This window comes from Humulus lupulus, chromosome 8 (genome assembly GCF_963169125.1).
Source record: "Humulus lupulus chromosome 8, drHumLupu1.1, whole genome shotgun sequence".
NCBI classification, from domain to species: domain Eukaryota; kingdom Viridiplantae; phylum Streptophyta; class Magnoliopsida; order Rosales; family Cannabaceae; genus Humulus; species Humulus lupulus.
The window spans coordinates 20,002,054-20,019,321 of NC_084800.1; the positions used below are offsets into that span (position 1 = coordinate 20,002,054).

Sequence of the window (17,268 nt, forward strand, 5' to 3'; positions counted from 1 at the left end):
GTCACACATAACGACGATTCTGGAGTGTCATCCTTTGGCTTCGTCACGGTTCCATCGAGGACGCCGAGCTTGTTCTTTCCACAAAAATTGTTGATGCGGTTCTTCGCCAACAGGTAATTAAGAGAATGAGAGAAAATGATTAGTGCTAAATGTGAACCGAAAATAGATATATGATCTTAGAGGACGAAAGGGGTGACTCAAGACACGGTTTTTAAGTGGTTCGAAGGTTAAAATCCTTCTACTCCACTAGTCAATATTATTGATCTGTACTGAGTATTTGGTTACAAAGTATTTCTTACAAGAGATTATTTTTCCAACCCCTATCAACTCCCAGGGTCTCCATATTTATAGGAGAAGGCACCTGGAAGTTGGTAGGGAGGTCATCCCGTGACCTTCTTACTTGTCGTATCAATTCTGTGACATTCAAGATTAATTCCTAAACCTGACACATAAGTGTGGTCAAATCAATAGGTAAGGAAGTAATGGGCCGCACGGCCCAACCCCACCGTGGGTGTCTGAACACGCATGTTCCTGCTGCGTGTCCAAGAAGTCAGGGGGATATCAGACACGTGATGCCTGATATATGCACGTTTACCTTGCGTGTGTTTACTTCTCAAGGGGTCACACCCCCATATCCAGCTCGTACCGCGAGCTGCATGCTGGACTCGACCTTCGGCCTTCAGGGGACCTGCTCCAGTCTTGGACAATGGAGGGGAGCCCTTTGGGCTTCCTTGAGCTAACGACAGAACCTCCGATCTTAGGGGAGTTCATGAGATAACTAAGATTAGTCAGCAGCTCGGGCTTGCTAACCATCCAGTGGGAAAACCAGGGCGTACAAAAATTATTGCGCATTAAGCGAACCCATTCATTGTAGTTTTCACTACGTAACACAATAGGACAAATTGTGAGTTGTGGTCCATCGAAGGGATGAAGGTAGTATGGTGATGTGGAATCGAGAGGTTTGGTGGTCTTGTCTTCACCCATGGCGAGATGTCAATAATTAGATTTCGTTTGTGAAGGGTCGATGATTTCAATCGCTAGAGAGCAATTGAAAAACAAATTTGGTCATTGGGGGTACTAGACCTCCTGTTCTGGAGTGGCTCTAATACCATATAGAGTTTTGTGGAATGTATATTTGTTTGAATATGGTCGAATAACCTCAACTTTAAACAGAACTAATTTTATCTAACCTTGTTCAACAAAAATAAATACATAAATATCAGAGCTAATCTAGGAAACAAATAGGCTAGGTTAGGAAACAATATCACTCATCTTTGAGAAGTCAAGACCTAGAGAATATTACATAGTAATTACAGAGATTTTCCACTAATAATAGTCCTACAAATTAAGCGAAGGCAGTGTGAGATAAATCTCACAAATGAGATGAATAAAACAACAGGAAACTATAGGGTCTGTTTGACATTGTTTTCTGTTTTTTGTTTTCAAAATTGTGTTTTCAGAACTGAGAACAGAAAATAGTTTTTGTAGTTTTAAAAAAAATAAGAGGTGTTTGGTTAATGTTTTCTAAAAATAATTTTTTTTAAAAAAATCTTGAATAAAAAGTTAATAAATATATTTACAAATAGATTTTTTTTTTTTAAAATGTAATAAATAATGAGATAAAGTAATGTGAAAGAAAAAGTGATGAAAAATAAGGAGATATATTTTGAGGAAGAAAAATTAAGAAGAGAGAAATTGATGCAAGAAAAAAATGAGAGAGAAAATGATAATATAAGAATTGATGAGAAAGAAAATAATGAGATAATAAGTGATGAGAGAGAAAATAAGGAAGTCAAAAGTGATGAGAGAGAAAGTGATGTTATAAAAAGTGAGGAGAGATAAATTAACTAGAGAAAAAGTAATGTGAGATAATAATAATTAAAAATGTTATGTGATAAAAAAAATTGACAACAACTAAAAATAACTTTTTGTTATTTTCAAAATTTTTTATTTTTTATAATTTCATTTTTAAAAATTATTTTCTAAAAACAATATTAAACACCTTTACTTATTTTCAAAAATCAACTTTTAAGTTTTAAGAAAAAAAAATATTAATTAAGAAGTCAAACAACTTCACAGTGAGTGACTATCGGAGCATTTCAACTCAGGAACAAGGTCCTCTTGAAAAGAGTAGATACAAATAAGATGATATCTCCCAAGTGAGAACTAAGCTAGGAATAGACCATAAAAAAAAAAAATTTTAAAAAAAAGCAAAAACCAACAAATAGTCCCCTCAGGATGAAACGCCATTATTACAAAAACAAAAACAACCAAAACTAACCCTATACAGTAGCTAGTGCAGTCCTGAAGACACCCTACCCTAGCCTCATCCAAACACTCTTAGGACCACTTTTTTTTTTTTTTTTTTTTTAATTCTTGAAAGTATCCATTAATTCTTTCTAATTAATATCAAAATATTCTTTAATTCTTTACTCACAATTTGATGGGAACTTCCGAAGTATATTGATTGCGGTCTTGTTCAACCACACAATTTTTTATGTGGTCTCTATTTTCTTTTCAAGTTGTGATAATCATGCATTCCTCCAAAAAGTTGATAACCTTTTCATTATGTATTTTAGTTTGGTTATTTAATAATTATTATTGGGCCAGAGGGATGATCATAAATATATATTGATGAAGATATGTTAAAAAAGTTGGTCGCATTTATTGGTCTAATTTTTATATATAGAATATATTTTAATCTAGCATTAACCAAATTAAAACTTAATAATTTATTTTCCTTCAGTAAATTGTTTTGTTTCTCATCCGATCAGGTGAAAATGAGTTGATATATATTGGTCCCCACTGAGTACGAACTTATCATGCTTCCAAATTTGAGCACTTTTTTTTTTTTTTTTGATTGAACCGTAGCTTCCTTAGATAGATATAAACCATTCATTGTTTTTTTTCTTTCACCACCATATACGGTAACAAAAATAGTTCAAAATAAAGCCTAAAAAAGGTGAAACCGGGGGAGCCATTTTTATCACTGAGGGGACAACTAATGATACATGATTCGTTGAATAAAAACTTGGTAAAAACTAATAATTACGTAGACCAATCAATAGTGGACAGCAAATTTCTCGTAAAAAGACAAAAATGAAAAAGTGATGAAATTCCAAAGTTTCAATCAATCAAATTCAACACACCGTCTTATTGAAACATTGAACCCTAGCTCACAGAAAGTACAATAAGTTGAGATGAGGATGAAATTAAAAATTATTGTAAATTAAGAAACTAATAATAATAATCTGTGGTGGTAACTAGTAGCAGGAAAAGGAAAGGAATGAAGCCAAATAAATGGTTTAAGTTGTTGAATGTTCGAGTGTGATGACGGAGTGGTTAGAGTTCCTATTCCTAGACATCCAGTACTTCTCAATTTCGTCTGCTGTTCTTCCCGGAATTCTTCCAGCTATAAGTGACCATCTGCACACGCACAAGATTAAAAGTACAAATTAATTGAGCTAGCTGTTGTTTGTGTCTGTTAATATATATATGTATATATATATATAAAAACATATGTATTTGTCCTTAGGTAGTATTGTAAGAGTGATGAGAAGGAAGCAATCAATCATCACCTTTTTCCAACTAGATTGTACATTCTGATGATAAGTGATTCCTCGTCTTCAGAGAACCGAAGCTCAACTTCACGCGCAATTGGTTCCTCACTAGTAATTTCTACCATATAATATATGATACAAATACGATTGAACATTAAAATCATCAACCCTTAGATTAAAGATATAATTCATTTTCAGTCTAGTGTCATTTTGTGTGTGTGTGTGAGAGAGAGAGAGAGAGAGAGATAGCGCATGTGTTGGAACAATTAATAAAGACTTCTTAAGGATAAGGAGAAGAACCAGAAAATCCAAGAGAACTGAGATCATGACAGTTGTTCTATATGATGACATGACTTAATAAATCAAATCCTAGCTAGCTTGCTTGGTTTGCATATATATTGAATTAATACAGCAGTGAGAGTACTAAAAAATCATGTACATAAATTATAGAATTCTCCATTAAAAGCATGCTTATATACCTTTTCTTAAAAGAAATCAGGATATATATCTATATCTATAGGAAAAGAAAATAAAAAAATTGCAGTCACCTTCTTGACCTTGAGAGTGAGCAAAATTGTCATCACAAGAAGAGTGTTCTGAGTCAGCCATTTAGATAGAACAAGTATTTCTGGAAATGGGAAGCCAGCCGGTAGCAAAAAGGTTCTTATCTACATATAGTTATTATATATATAGTACTAAAAGAAATGAAAAATATAAAAGTACTGCTCTATGTAAAGATACAGTGCAGCGTTGAGAGAGCATTTAAAGATGGTGCTACCTGCTAAGTAAAGGTAGTTGGACTTGGACCCTCATTAAATGCTCCAGCGTAGATAATTAGTGTTGAGACAATTAAACCAAAAAAAAAACATTATTTCTTTAGCACTATTCTATCTTTTAATATATATAATTTTTTTTAAAATACAACAAATTGATATTTACATTATCCACATTTGTCTTGGCTAATTATGTGCAAAACAAAAAACTTTTTTTGGCTTTATCAAGTTTAAATTTGATTTTGGTTGTATTATGTCAACTTTGATTTTGACTGTTATGTAATAAATTTAATGCCGAATTATGGCTTAAATATTTGTTACATTTGTATTATAACTTTTAAAATCTGGTTAGAGCAATTGATGTAATATTTAACTTTTTAAGTAAGTTTAATTTATCAATATTTGTTTTTCATGTGATCTATTAACTACTTTTTCGGAGGCTCATGTTTTACGAAAATTAAGATTTTTGGTCAAATTAGTATGTTTTATATTGTGTCTAATATAATTGTGATATTTCATATTTAATAATTTATTTATAAAAAAATTACTATTATTTTTTTACAACAAGTTAGGTTTTAATATGAGATTTTAAAATTACATAAGTTTGACTCAATATGACATACACTAATTTCACATAAAATCTTAATTCATTTTATAAAGGGATCTTTTTGGACTCAAGTTGCTTTGTTCCTTTGGGTGTAATATTTTTAAGATTTATGTCTAAATTTTGGATGACAACGATGTCTTATATTTATTCAACTTTGAGGTAATTCAATTACCTTTTAAAATATAAAATATAGTTTAAAAAAATATACATGTATATAATTAACAAATTTTATTTGCACCTTTATACATTTCTAACGGAGCGCCAAAAAATTTAATTTTATTGTTGTTTTAAAAAGTGTGCCAAATTTAACACATTAATAAGTAATATTTTTTTATTTACCATATTACTACTAATTATTATAATTGAGTAGTTGATAATTAATGATCAACCATATATCATTTATTTATTTTTTTTAATGACAAATTTATTGGAGTACATAATTTGAATAATAAAAAATAATAAAAAAGTTGTTGTTGTAGGTCTACAGCGACGACATGTCGGTCGCAGGAAGAAATCTATTTTTTGGTTGATACTTGGATGATCCCAAATTTTTCGATGATTGACTTCTTCTACTACCCTCCAATTTTTGTTTCTTTAAGGATCTTCCAAGTAGAAAACTTGTTTTACTTGAGTGGCGAGAATAAGCTGCTCGTTCTTGTACCATTCAGAATTAATCATGATACTATAGTGATGTTATTCTTAGTCACATTTCGACCATTGCTTACGTCGGTGTTGAACCATTTACATTGAAACAATACTACCGAGAGGAAATAACATAAATTATTTTCACTTTCAAAATAATAATAAAAAAATAAGATTAGTGAAATTAAACTTATATTTTTCCTTTACTTTTTTATTAAAAAAAATCTTCTAATTTAAATTGATGAAAATATATAAGGTTTTAATTATTTTAAATCATTTTCATTAATTTTAATAAAATATGTATTAATGTTTAATTTAAAATAGTTATTTTGAGAAAGAATAAGAAAGAGAAAATAATATAAAATTTTAAAAATAATTAGAATCCTTTATTTTTCCTTCAGCTTTTTATTATTTTTCAAAATAATAAAAAATATGAGTAAAAGTACAACATTTTAAAACATTGAGTATATTTATTGAGAAAAAAAATTGGATATAAAAGTGCAACATTTTGAAGATATTGAATATATTTACTGCAAAAAAAAAAAGGTATAAAAGTATAATTTTTTGAAAACATTAAGTATTTTAGCCACTATTTACTTTTTCTTTTAATTAATTTTCACCCATTTTTAAAGGTAAATTATCCTCTGTTTATTACTCTTCAAAAGCTGATTTTATGATTTAGGTGAAGGTATAACTAAAAATTGTTAAAAATATTGGATATATATTCAAACATTTTAAAATATGGCCAACAATTAAAAAATAATGTATGCATTTTATATCTATAACACTCTGTTTGTAGCCATAACATTATTAAAATAAACTATATTTTAATTTAGATTAAAACAAAAATTAAAAAACTTTTCTTTTTTTATAAGCAGACAATTCGTCTCTGTGCACGAAATTTCCACTAAAGTTATGCCATTTGAAAGTATGAACATGAAATGCCATTGTCCTATTCGAAATTAAGTTGGATTTGGCCTCTCGATTTGAAAGCTGTCTGGGGTGATAATACTCGATTTACACGCTGAGAACTTTGGAAGTATTTATTGGTCAGTTTAGTCTAGTTATAACATAAAAAATTAAGTTAAAAAATTCAATTCTAACGCAAAAAAAATTTAACTCGATCAATATTTTAAATAATTTGGTCTAATTAAATAAATATTCAAATGATTAGATTCAACAAAATAGGAGTATAATATATAATTATGCTACCATCTAACATTTATTTTAATTTTAGAAATCAAATTAACAATGAATAAAATCATAATAACTAATAAAAAGATGATTATTTTTTTAATTAATTTGTGGGGTTTATATAAGAAAAATATATATTTTTGTGGAAAATAAATTATTCTCTAAAAATACACTATTAAAAAAATAATATATAATAAGAATAATATATTAATTTAAAATTAACTAATTAATAGATATTCTCTAATAACAACTAGAAAAATTTACTAAAAAAAGAAAACTTGAGAAAACAGTAATATAATAATAATAATACACCAAAATAATCGAAAAGTTTTCACTAGAAAAAAAATATATCATTGACACTACAATTTTTTTTAGGCTGAAATATTTTTCCTTCAAAATATAAAAACAAAAATTACATTGCTTTGGATATTTTTCCTTCTATATTTTTTTATTCTTTAATATCTTGTTGTTAAGGAGTTTGCACTATTTATTGATTCCAAATAAAAAATAAATAAAATATTTATATGAATTTATTTTTAAAAAATGACAACAAATTCAAATTCTTTTTATTGTTAATATTAAAATATTTAGAAAATCAAAATTTACCCTATATATAAATCCTATAATTTTTATAAATAAAATAAATGGTATATGGTAGCATAATTGTAATAAAATTGAAATAAAATGTTTAATTATTTTATAAAAATTGATATTATTTAAAAGATGATACATGTCTTTAAATAAGGGAGATAGTGCACAAAAAAGCCTCCTTAGCACTCATCAATAAATAATTTTAACATGAGAATAAGTTATATTTTTATAGAAAGGTGAATTCTAGAATTCACATTATCCTCTAGAAGTTACTATTGAACTCCACTAAATAGGTAGATTTTAGATTTTTCTTTATTTTATAAATTTGTGGGATCCACAAGTAATTAAATAAGGGAAATTTGAGTTTTAATGTAATAAGTGACACTACATTTGAAAAATATCATATCCCTATAAGACTCTCGTTTTAGTGCTACTAATAACGTTACTACCCAAAATACCCTGGCATAATTTTCTCAAACTCTCCGTATTCTCTCCCAAAATACCCGAACCAAGTAAACTTTGAAATCGATAGGTCTCGATTGAATTCGTAGAACCCAACCTTCATTGTCTTCCACGACCACAAACAAGGGCTCCCAAAGGTCGGACTTGACAATCGGAGAAGGGGAAGGAGAAAACGTCGAGCAAGCCAACCAAATTTTTAGGAAACAACCTCAAAGAAAGTGAAGGTGAGGGATTTCGTTTTTAATATGCAATATGTGTATGTGCCTGGTTTTTTTGTTGATTTTTGTTCATAGGATAGATCGGGGCTGGGAATGAAGAAATCTGGGTTTTTTTCGATATTTTTCATGCAACTCGATAGAAATCGATAGGACTCGATATGGACTGGATTAGATTGTGCCTCGATAGGAATCGATAGGACTCGATGATACAAGGCTTTTGGGAATTTTTAGAACCTACCTCAATAGGAATCGATATGACTCGATAGGACTCGATGATACAAGGCTTTTGAGAATTTTTAGAACCTACCTCGATAAGACTCGATGATATACGACTTTGGGAATTTTTAGGACATACCTCGATAGGACTCGATGATACAAGGCTCTGGGATTTTTTAGGACATACCTCGATAGGACTCAATATTACTAGACTTTGGTTTTTTTTTTGGCCTTACCTCGATAGGCCTCGATAAGACTCGATAGTAACCCGATGATATTATTCTTTGTGATTTTTGGGACCCACCTCGATAGGCATCGATAAGACTCGATAGAACTCGATAGTTTCTGCCTCGATAGTAACTGCCTTACCAGATTGTTTTACATTTTTAACATTTTTTTTGTTTTTTTTTTCCAGATGCCTGACTTTATTGTGCCGTTGGAGAAACACTTTCCTGGTCGTGTCACTTATAGGGGTAGTGCCTACTTGGATACCCTTATAGAACAGTTTAAGAGGCATGGTCTTATTGAAAGGGCATAGGCATGCCCGTTGGGACAATTCTTTAAGGTGAAGCCGTTTAGTTTTTCTGGGGTTCTGCTGCATCAGCTAATGTTGCGTAAGGTAGAAAGTAAGAAGCTTGAAGAGGGTCAGTTCTACCTGGGCAACACTATGTGTAGATTTGGTATTGCAGAGTTTGCCCTAGTTACCGGCACTACAACAATTTGGACATCAGTCATCAGCCATGAGAGGTCGGTTCCACTTAAACCGACTTAACACATGTTCATAAGTCGGTTTATACAGAACCGACTTATCATGTATGACTAAGGTAAGCATGGGACGTCGGTTGCGCAAGAACCGACCTCCCATGCTTGTAGAAGACATAATAGGTCGGTTCATGCAAAACCGACCTGCCATGTTGTCATGGTAGGTCAGTTCTGTGTGGACCGACCTACCATGTGCCTACCTTGCTAACATGGTAGGTCGCTACTATGTGAACCGACTTATCATGTCACATTATAAGAATTTTAAAATATATTAATTTATTTAAAATATAAATATATATATAAGCTATTAGTGTATGAAATAAATGTAAGAAATTTAAATTTATTAATATTACCTTATAATGTTTTGAAGTATAAATAAATAAATGAATTAAATTAAATTAATATATTTTAAAATTTTAATAATGTAAAAATCAATTAGAGTATCTTTAACAATATATTTGTATAATGACACAGAATCGAACTAACATGTCCTTTAAAAAATTATTTAAGACGCCACTCTTTTATCAAATTATTATTATTTATTTATTTTAAATTGTAAATGTTACTAAATTAAAATATTTTTTATTTATAAAATATAATTATAATGTAATATATATTAACAAATATAAATTTTATATTATTTGAATTTTAAATATATTAATTTATTTAAACAATACATATATATAATTATTTCAGGATGAAAAGTATAAAATAATATACTTATTAATATTACATATATTATAATCTTTTAAATATAAAAAATTAATAAATTAATTGTAATTAAAAAAATTAATTTCATTTTTATAAACAAGAAAATATTTTAATTTAATAGTATTTATAATTTAAAATAAAAAACTTTATAAAACAATTTAGAGTATCCCTTTAATAATATTTTAGATGACATGGTAGGTCGGTTGTGTGGGAAATGACTTTTCATGTGACATGGTAGGTCGGTTGTGTAGAAATGACCTACCATGTCATTATAAAAATACATTATTAAAGATACTATAATTTGTTTTATATTATTGAAATTTTAAAACATATTAATTTATTTAGGTATGAAATAAGTATAAAAAATATATACTTATTAATATTACATGTATTATAATTTTTGAAATATAAATAAATTAATAAAGTATTTGTAATTAAAACAAATTAATTTGATTTTTTATAAATAATAAAATATTTTAATTTAATAGTATTTATAATTTAAAATAAAAAACTTTATAAAACAATTTAGAGTATCTCTTTAATAATTTTTTAGATGAGATGATAGGTCGGTTGTGTGAGAAATGACTTCTCATGTGACATGGTAGGTCGGTTGTGTAGAACCGACCTACCATGTCATTATAAAAATACATTATTAAAGATACTCTAATTTGTTTTATATTATTGAAATTTTAAAATATGTTAATTTATTTAAAGAATACATGTATATATAATTTATTTGGGTATGAAATAAGTATAAAAAAATATATACTTATTAATATTACATATATAATAATTTTTGAAATATAAATAAATTAATAAATTATTTGTAATTAAAAAAATTAATTTCATTTTTATAAAGAATAAAATATTTTAATTTAATAATATTTATAATTTAAAATAAAAAAATTTATAAAATAATTTAGAGTATCCCTTTAATAATTTTTTAGATGACATGGTAAGTCGGTTGTGTGAGAAATGATTTCTCATGTGACATGGTAGGTCGGTTGTGTAGAACCGACCTACCATATCATTATAAAAATACATTATTAAAGATACTCTAATTTGTTTTATATTATTGAAATTTTAAAATATATTAATTTATTTAAACAATACATATATATAATTTATTTGGGTATGAAATAAGTATAAAAATATATATACTTATTAATACTACATATATAATAATTTTTGAAATATAAAAAATTAATAAATTATTTGTAATTAAAAAATTAATTTCATTTTAATAAACAAGAAAATATTTTAATTTAATAATATTTATAATTTAAAATAAAAAACTTTATAAAATAATTTAGAGTATATCTTTAATAATTTTTTAGATGACATGGTATGTCGGTTGTGTAAGAAATGATTTATCATGTGACATGGTAGTTTGTTTCTGTAGAACCGACCTACCATGTCATTATAAAATACATTATTAAAGATACTCTAATTTGTTTTATATTATTGAAATTTTAAAATGTATTAATTTATTTAAACAATACATATATATAATTTATTTGGGTATGAAATAAGTATAAAAAAAATATATATACTTATTAATATTACATATATTATAATTTTTGAAATATAAATAAATTAATAAATTATTTGTAATTAAAAAAATAATTTAATTTTTATGAATACGAATATATTTTAATTTAATTGTATTTATAATAACAAGTAGGTTGGATAGAACCGACCTCCATGTCATTATAAGATACTTTTCCATCACGAAATGATGGTGGGAATTTTTTTTAAATTCCCGCATTATTTTTCATTTCTTTCTCAATACAATTTAGAGAAAAGGAACCCTATTTTCTCAAACCCCTTTCATCTTTCTCTCACCCTTTCTGATCACCTTCTTCTCCCAAAAGTAATCTTCAACCGCAACCTCTCACACTCTTACATTCAGTGTCTCTCACCCTTTGCTGCTCTTATGCCTCTCTAACGTTTCCGTCATCTGAGTATTTCCCGAATAAGGATTTCAAGGGTGAATCTTTTTTTTTCCATGGTATTATTTTTTTTAGTTCAATGGTTTTTTTGTTTTGTTTTGGGTTTGTATATGTTATGCAGAAGAGCTTGTTTATTTTAATTAATACAAGTTAAATTAAATGTTTGTTTTGGTATATTGGGTTTGTATTACGCTTAGAAGAGCGAATTGAGCAATTTATAATCTTATTTCTTAATAATATGTTAAAAAACATAAAATCGACACCTTCTTTTGCAGAATATAAGTAGTACCATTTGAAAATCTTTGATTACTGATATATTAATTATAAAATTGTTAATGGTTATGGGTTTTGATTTTGGTGTGTATAAACTATGCATTTTCCGTGTTAAGATATGAAAATGGTATTAAGATATTCTTTTTTGAAAAATCTAATTGTTGTTTTGATTTGGTATATAATTTGTTGGTTTTAGTTGTAAAGGGTATGGCTTAATGTCAAAGCGGTAGAATAATTGTTGAAAGGTTGAGGTCGACAAGCCTTTAGGCCTCACTTTGGGTCAAAAGCAAGGTGGTCTCACTCAGGCAAGCAAATCATTATTTCTCTCTGCTTTCTATTTGCATATGTTTACCGGTAAAACTTTGGAAAAAAAAGAAGTAGAAAGAAAATCTAGGAAGCTTTGTTCCCATTTTTTGGTCAATTTCCTTCTGCAAGCAAGTCTTATAGTTGGTGTTGTGCATTGAATTAGGTCTTAATATGTTTGAGTGATTCATATAATACCAACTAGTTTCAATGGTATTTTTTGACAAACTGTGGCTGCATTCAAGGCTGGCAATTTTCTTTGAAAGTTTCAAGTTTGTATCAAACACGATATTAGTTTTTCTTTTTGGGCCTCGTTTTTTTAGTATAAATAATTATTAAAAGTTAAAAACTTAAGCAATGCTAGATAATATAACAGAACAAGCATAATGGATATTCTTTGGCTGCCTTCAATGATCACATGCTTTCCATGGAACAAATCCTATATATTATATGATTATCCAATTAACTTTATGGTTTTTGTACGTGATATGCGGCATAGTGAGGACACAGATGAAAGAGTTCCATGTTACATTATGACCATGGTACTACCAAAAGTAGGTAACTTTTTATTTATTAGCTAGAATGGTAAAGAAAAAAACAGAGAAAAGTGCTCAAGTAGGAACTCCTACATATTACAGTACCACTAATTTTAAGTTTGATCACATATCCTATAAATATATATTGATATGCTCATATAGTGCTATTTGTATATTTATAAGCTCATATAATGCTATTTATTTTCTATATCTTTTTTCTATAATAATGCTTTGATTTGTTAGAATATATTATAAAAAATATAATATATATATGTATAAGTAATATATGCCAAGATACAAATGTCAATTATTTTAATCCTCTTATTTTACATTTATCTTATTTCTCAAACTTCTTGTGTTATTTCAAGGCATAGATTGTTAATATAAACATTGTGTGATTGTTAGGCTTAACTTATGAATATAGACACCAAAGGGATTTGAAGGATCTTTTTGCAGAAGTTGCATCCTCGGCCAAGGTATGCATAAGGATCCCAATATCATTTTTTAGACATTTGCTATTTTTTCTGGAAAATAGAAACTTAATAAATAAATTTGGGATGATCACTATTTTTTTTTTGTTTTATTTTTTTATATTGGGAATCATTGTTCAGAAGCTAATGAATGAGTTTTGATTTGGACGTATACGGTTTTACTGATTTCACACATTCATTTTTTTTTTTAATAGTGACCTACATAATAACATTAGAGTTTTGATTTGGACATTTCAATGATCAATTTTCCTTTGCTCAGTTTTGACGAGTTGTATTGATTCTTTCATTTTTTTGCAGCTATTCTGTGTTTTTGGTTTTTTGAAACATATGATGAGTTTTCCTTATGGGTGTTTAGAATTTTTTATTTCTTGTAGTTGGAGAACACGGGTTTCTTTCTAAAGTTTCAAGATTTTTTTAGTTACTTGAGATCATTTCTGGGTGTTTTTGTATGCATGAGATTCTGGGTCACTATTTCCTTTTTGCTTATAGTTTATTCAATCACTTGGATTTGGTTAAATTTGTTTAACTGATACGATTGAGTGATGTATATCAATCTCAGAAGTCTAGACAACTTCTCACAATTCTTATTCTCTTTAAAAGTTACAAATGCAAAATTGAGTAAGAGGGATCTAGAATTGTACTTAAACATAGTTCAGGGGTACATGAAAATAAATACAAGTAATTTCTAATAATGTATAGACAGAGGGATCGAGTGTATATTTTTCATTGAAGATTTCATTTTCTATTAAGCATTCTTTATTTGGAATTGTATTGGAGGTGATTACTTCTCTAATAATTGCACTTGTTTTGAACTGAGGTTTTAGAAAAAAATTAAACATATAGTTATCGTTTTTGTTTCTATATTCTTGTAGTAGAGCAGTAATATAGGACTCAAACTTATGTTTATAAATTTGTTTATTTCATGAATTATAATTCTTGTGAGAGATACTATAAGTTCAGTTTATGTATCACCTCTACACTTGGATTATGATATTTTTTCTATTATCACTAGGCAGCAAATTTCTTTTATCAACTCTATGTAACAAAGCATATGTAAATTTTACTATAATTGATTATATTGAGTCATTTATAGAGATTTTAATGCAATGGTTTCTTATATACCTGAATGTGATTTCAGATTGGTACAACAAAGAATGATGTTGGCACCTATCGGAGTGCCTGTGGTGGTCATGAAGTTCGTTGCTCTGCTTCTTATGGATAGAGTTGGGTATTTGTACTTTGAGTTATACATGTAAATTTGCATAGATCAGAGGGTCTATATTTGTGTTATATATATATATATATATTGAATATTGTAAAATTGTATAGATTTAAGTTTGATTTTTCACAGATCTAAATATTGTAAATTTATTGATATATATTGGTGATGTTAAGTGTATTTTATTTATTTGTGACTTTAGTAATTTTGATATTGGTTCTATTTTATTTGGTGTTCAATTTCAATAGTGTGAGGGTTTTATAAGTTAATATGAAAAAATACTGGTTAATATGAAGAAAAAAAATAGAATGCTACAAGTCGGTTGGACAACTGACCTACTATGTTGTTCACCATAGGTTAGTTGGATAACCGACTTACCATGTTGTTCACCATAGGTCAGTTGGACAACCAACCTACCATGTTGTACACTAAAGGACGGTTGTACAATTGACTTACCATGTTGTACACCATAAGTTGGTTTGGCGCTAACCGACCTATCATGTGTTTACATGGTAAGTCATTGCATGGGAAGTCGGTTCCAAATCGACTTATGAATGTTTATAGGTCGGTTTTTAACTGACTTCTTATGCAATTTTCGTAGTAGTGCGGGCTAAATTTTGGGAAATCACCGTCCCCAATTGAATTGAAAGAGCATCTTTCAAGTGATCTGATCATCCAGGAATATTTTAATGGTGATTCGAAGGTTAGTTTTGGTCAGTTGGAAGATGCATTGAAGGCCTCCACAAACCCAGAAGATGCATTTAAGTTGGGTTTGTGCTATTTGATAGAGGGGGTACTGAATGTCCCAGAGAAGACAACAACGATATGAGGAGATTCCCTGAGGATGGTTGAGGATATTGATTACTTTTTCAAGTATCCTTGGGGGAAGTTGTCATTTGAGAAGGTTAACAAAGGAGTAGCCATAGGGATCGTACTCCGCCGTGTCATGCACATATGACGGATCTCTAACCGTGATATCATCATGGACTATGACATCTGGATTTGTCTCGGGAACACATGTTCCAATGTCACCTTGAGTTCCTTTGAAACCATGACATGGAGGAGAAATGTTATCTTCAAATCGAACTTATTTATTAACGCTGGCATAAGCCGATACATTTCTTACACCTCCCTTCTTAATCAATGTCACACATAGAGGAATGAACTTCTCTACAGATTTCGATGCTAACCCAATGAATGCACGCACATGCCTATCATTTTTTATAACGGTAGGTTTGACGGATTGTGATAGGCATGTGTACGGGACCTCAATTTTCAAGTCATGCACACATTTATCCACTTCAAGCTCATCGTACAGAATGTCAAGCAGTTGCTCATATGTCACACCCTTCTCCACGGGCAGAACTTGATTTTCAGCATCTCTGAAAATCCAATCCCTATTTTCGAGTTCCCAAACACCATTGAATGCAACAAATACAGAAACAGTCGAATTTGCAACAAAAAAACAAAAAAAAAGGTCAAAAAGTTAAACTACAACATAAAATAGAAAATATCGATTTCTATCGATATATGTCGAGTCCTATCGAGGTCACACATATCAAGTTTTATCGAGTACAGTCGAGGACTATCGAGGCAAACAATCCAATAAAATTCTTATACACCTATCAAGTTTTATCGAGTACAATCGAGGACTATCGAGGCAAATAATCCAATTTGTTGACGCCGTTTTTCGTCAACAGATAAAAGAAGAGCACAAAAACAATGAATGACAATGGCCAAACGAAACAAACAAATCAAACACACGGTTTTTTTACGCGGTTCAGCAGTTAAATCTGCCTAGTCCACGAGTCTCTGTTATTAATCTTAAGATTATCTCTGAAAAATTCTTTAGCATGAATTCTCCAAAGTTTTCTCTTAAGGATCAGAATTTCGGGTCCTTTACAATGGTGCATGGCTTCTCTATTTATAGAGAAGGACGCAGAATACTATCCCACATATTTTGGGTAGTTACTCTTTTGTGAATAAAATAAATGGCTGTAAATGCCTTTAATCAGATATAAAAGGAAACGTCCCTGAAGACCAGGAAACGCATAACTGACAAAATAATATCCCACGATTCTTGGGGATTTACATTAATAAATGAGGATTACATCTCATATTTATAACACTTGTAAATATTCAAGGTGATTATCGCGTATCTCTAAGGCTTTAGCATCTCAGGTCTCATGTCATTGTTCGAGCTAATGGCATCTCCCGAGATCACGTGTCTTTCGAGATCGTACGTACATCTAGCTCGAGACCCCCCGATCCGAAGTCGTCTAACGAGGAAGTTGATACATCAACCTTCGAGCTTGATTTCGATCTCTTGGAAGAATTCCATTTTCGAGATAATCAACTATTGGACTCATCCAGGTTGGTTCTGTTTCAATCATACACACATCTTCCTCGTCTGGCTCAGTAATGCTGGGTGCTGATAGGTGTTCTACGGGTATAACATTCAGCTCTTCATTTTCGGCGGAAGTGGCGAGCCGAGCTAAGGCATCTGCATTTGAGTTTTGTTCTCGGGGAACCTGTTCGATTGCATAAAACTCGAAATACTCTAATGCGGATTTTGCCTTCGCCAGATAAGCTGCCATTCTTGTGCCACGAGCCTGGTACTCCCCCAAGATTTGATTAGCCACGAGCTAGGAGTCGCTGTAGCAATGTATAGCTTTGGCCTTGAGCTCTTTTGCTATTCGTAGTCCCGCAAGTAGAGCCTCGTATTCAGCTTCATTATTAGATGCTTTAAAACCAAATC

General features: G+C 29.6%; 1 protein-coding gene and 1 long non-coding RNA gene across 2 annotated transcripts; one reads left to right on the forward strand and one right to left on the reverse strand.

Moving 5' to 3' along the window:
• Positions 1-3,124: 3,124 nt before the first annotated feature.
• Positions 3,125-4,328, reverse strand: LOC133795644 (MYB-like transcription factor ETC3). Its single transcript, XM_062233097.1, has 3 exons — positions 4,109-4,328; positions 3,579-3,678; positions 3,125-3,426 (listed from the first exon to the last, which is right to left on the reverse strand). The coding sequence occupies exons 1-3, from the start codon at positions 4,167-4,169 to the stop codon at positions 3,306-3,308; spliced, it is 282 nt and encodes a 93-aa protein (XP_062089081.1). The 5' UTR covers positions 4,170-4,328; the 3' UTR covers positions 3,125-3,305.
• A 7,159-nt stretch (positions 4,329-11,487) lies between these two features.
• Positions 11,488-14,737, forward strand: LOC133795646 (uncharacterized). The gene is made up of 3 exons (XR_009875386.1): positions 11,488-11,747; positions 12,158-13,276; positions 14,430-14,737. It is a non-coding gene; the product is annotated as an uncharacterized LOC133795646 (long non-coding RNA).
• The last annotated feature ends 2,531 nt before the right edge of the window (positions 14,738-17,268 follow it).

Coding starts and splice junctions, on each gene's coding strand:
- LOC133795644 (XM_062233097.1), bottom strand. CDS start 4,169: ATGGCTGACTCAGAACACTCTTCTTGTGATGACAATTTTGCTCACTCT. Junction 3,679..4,108: donor TCACTCTCAAGGTCAAGAAG/GTGACTGCAATT, acceptor ATTATATGGTAG/AAATTACTAGTGAGGAACCA. Junction 3,427..3,578: donor TACAATCTAGTTGGAAAAAG/GTGATGATTGAT, acceptor GTGCGTGTGCAG/ATGGTCACTTATAGCTGGAA.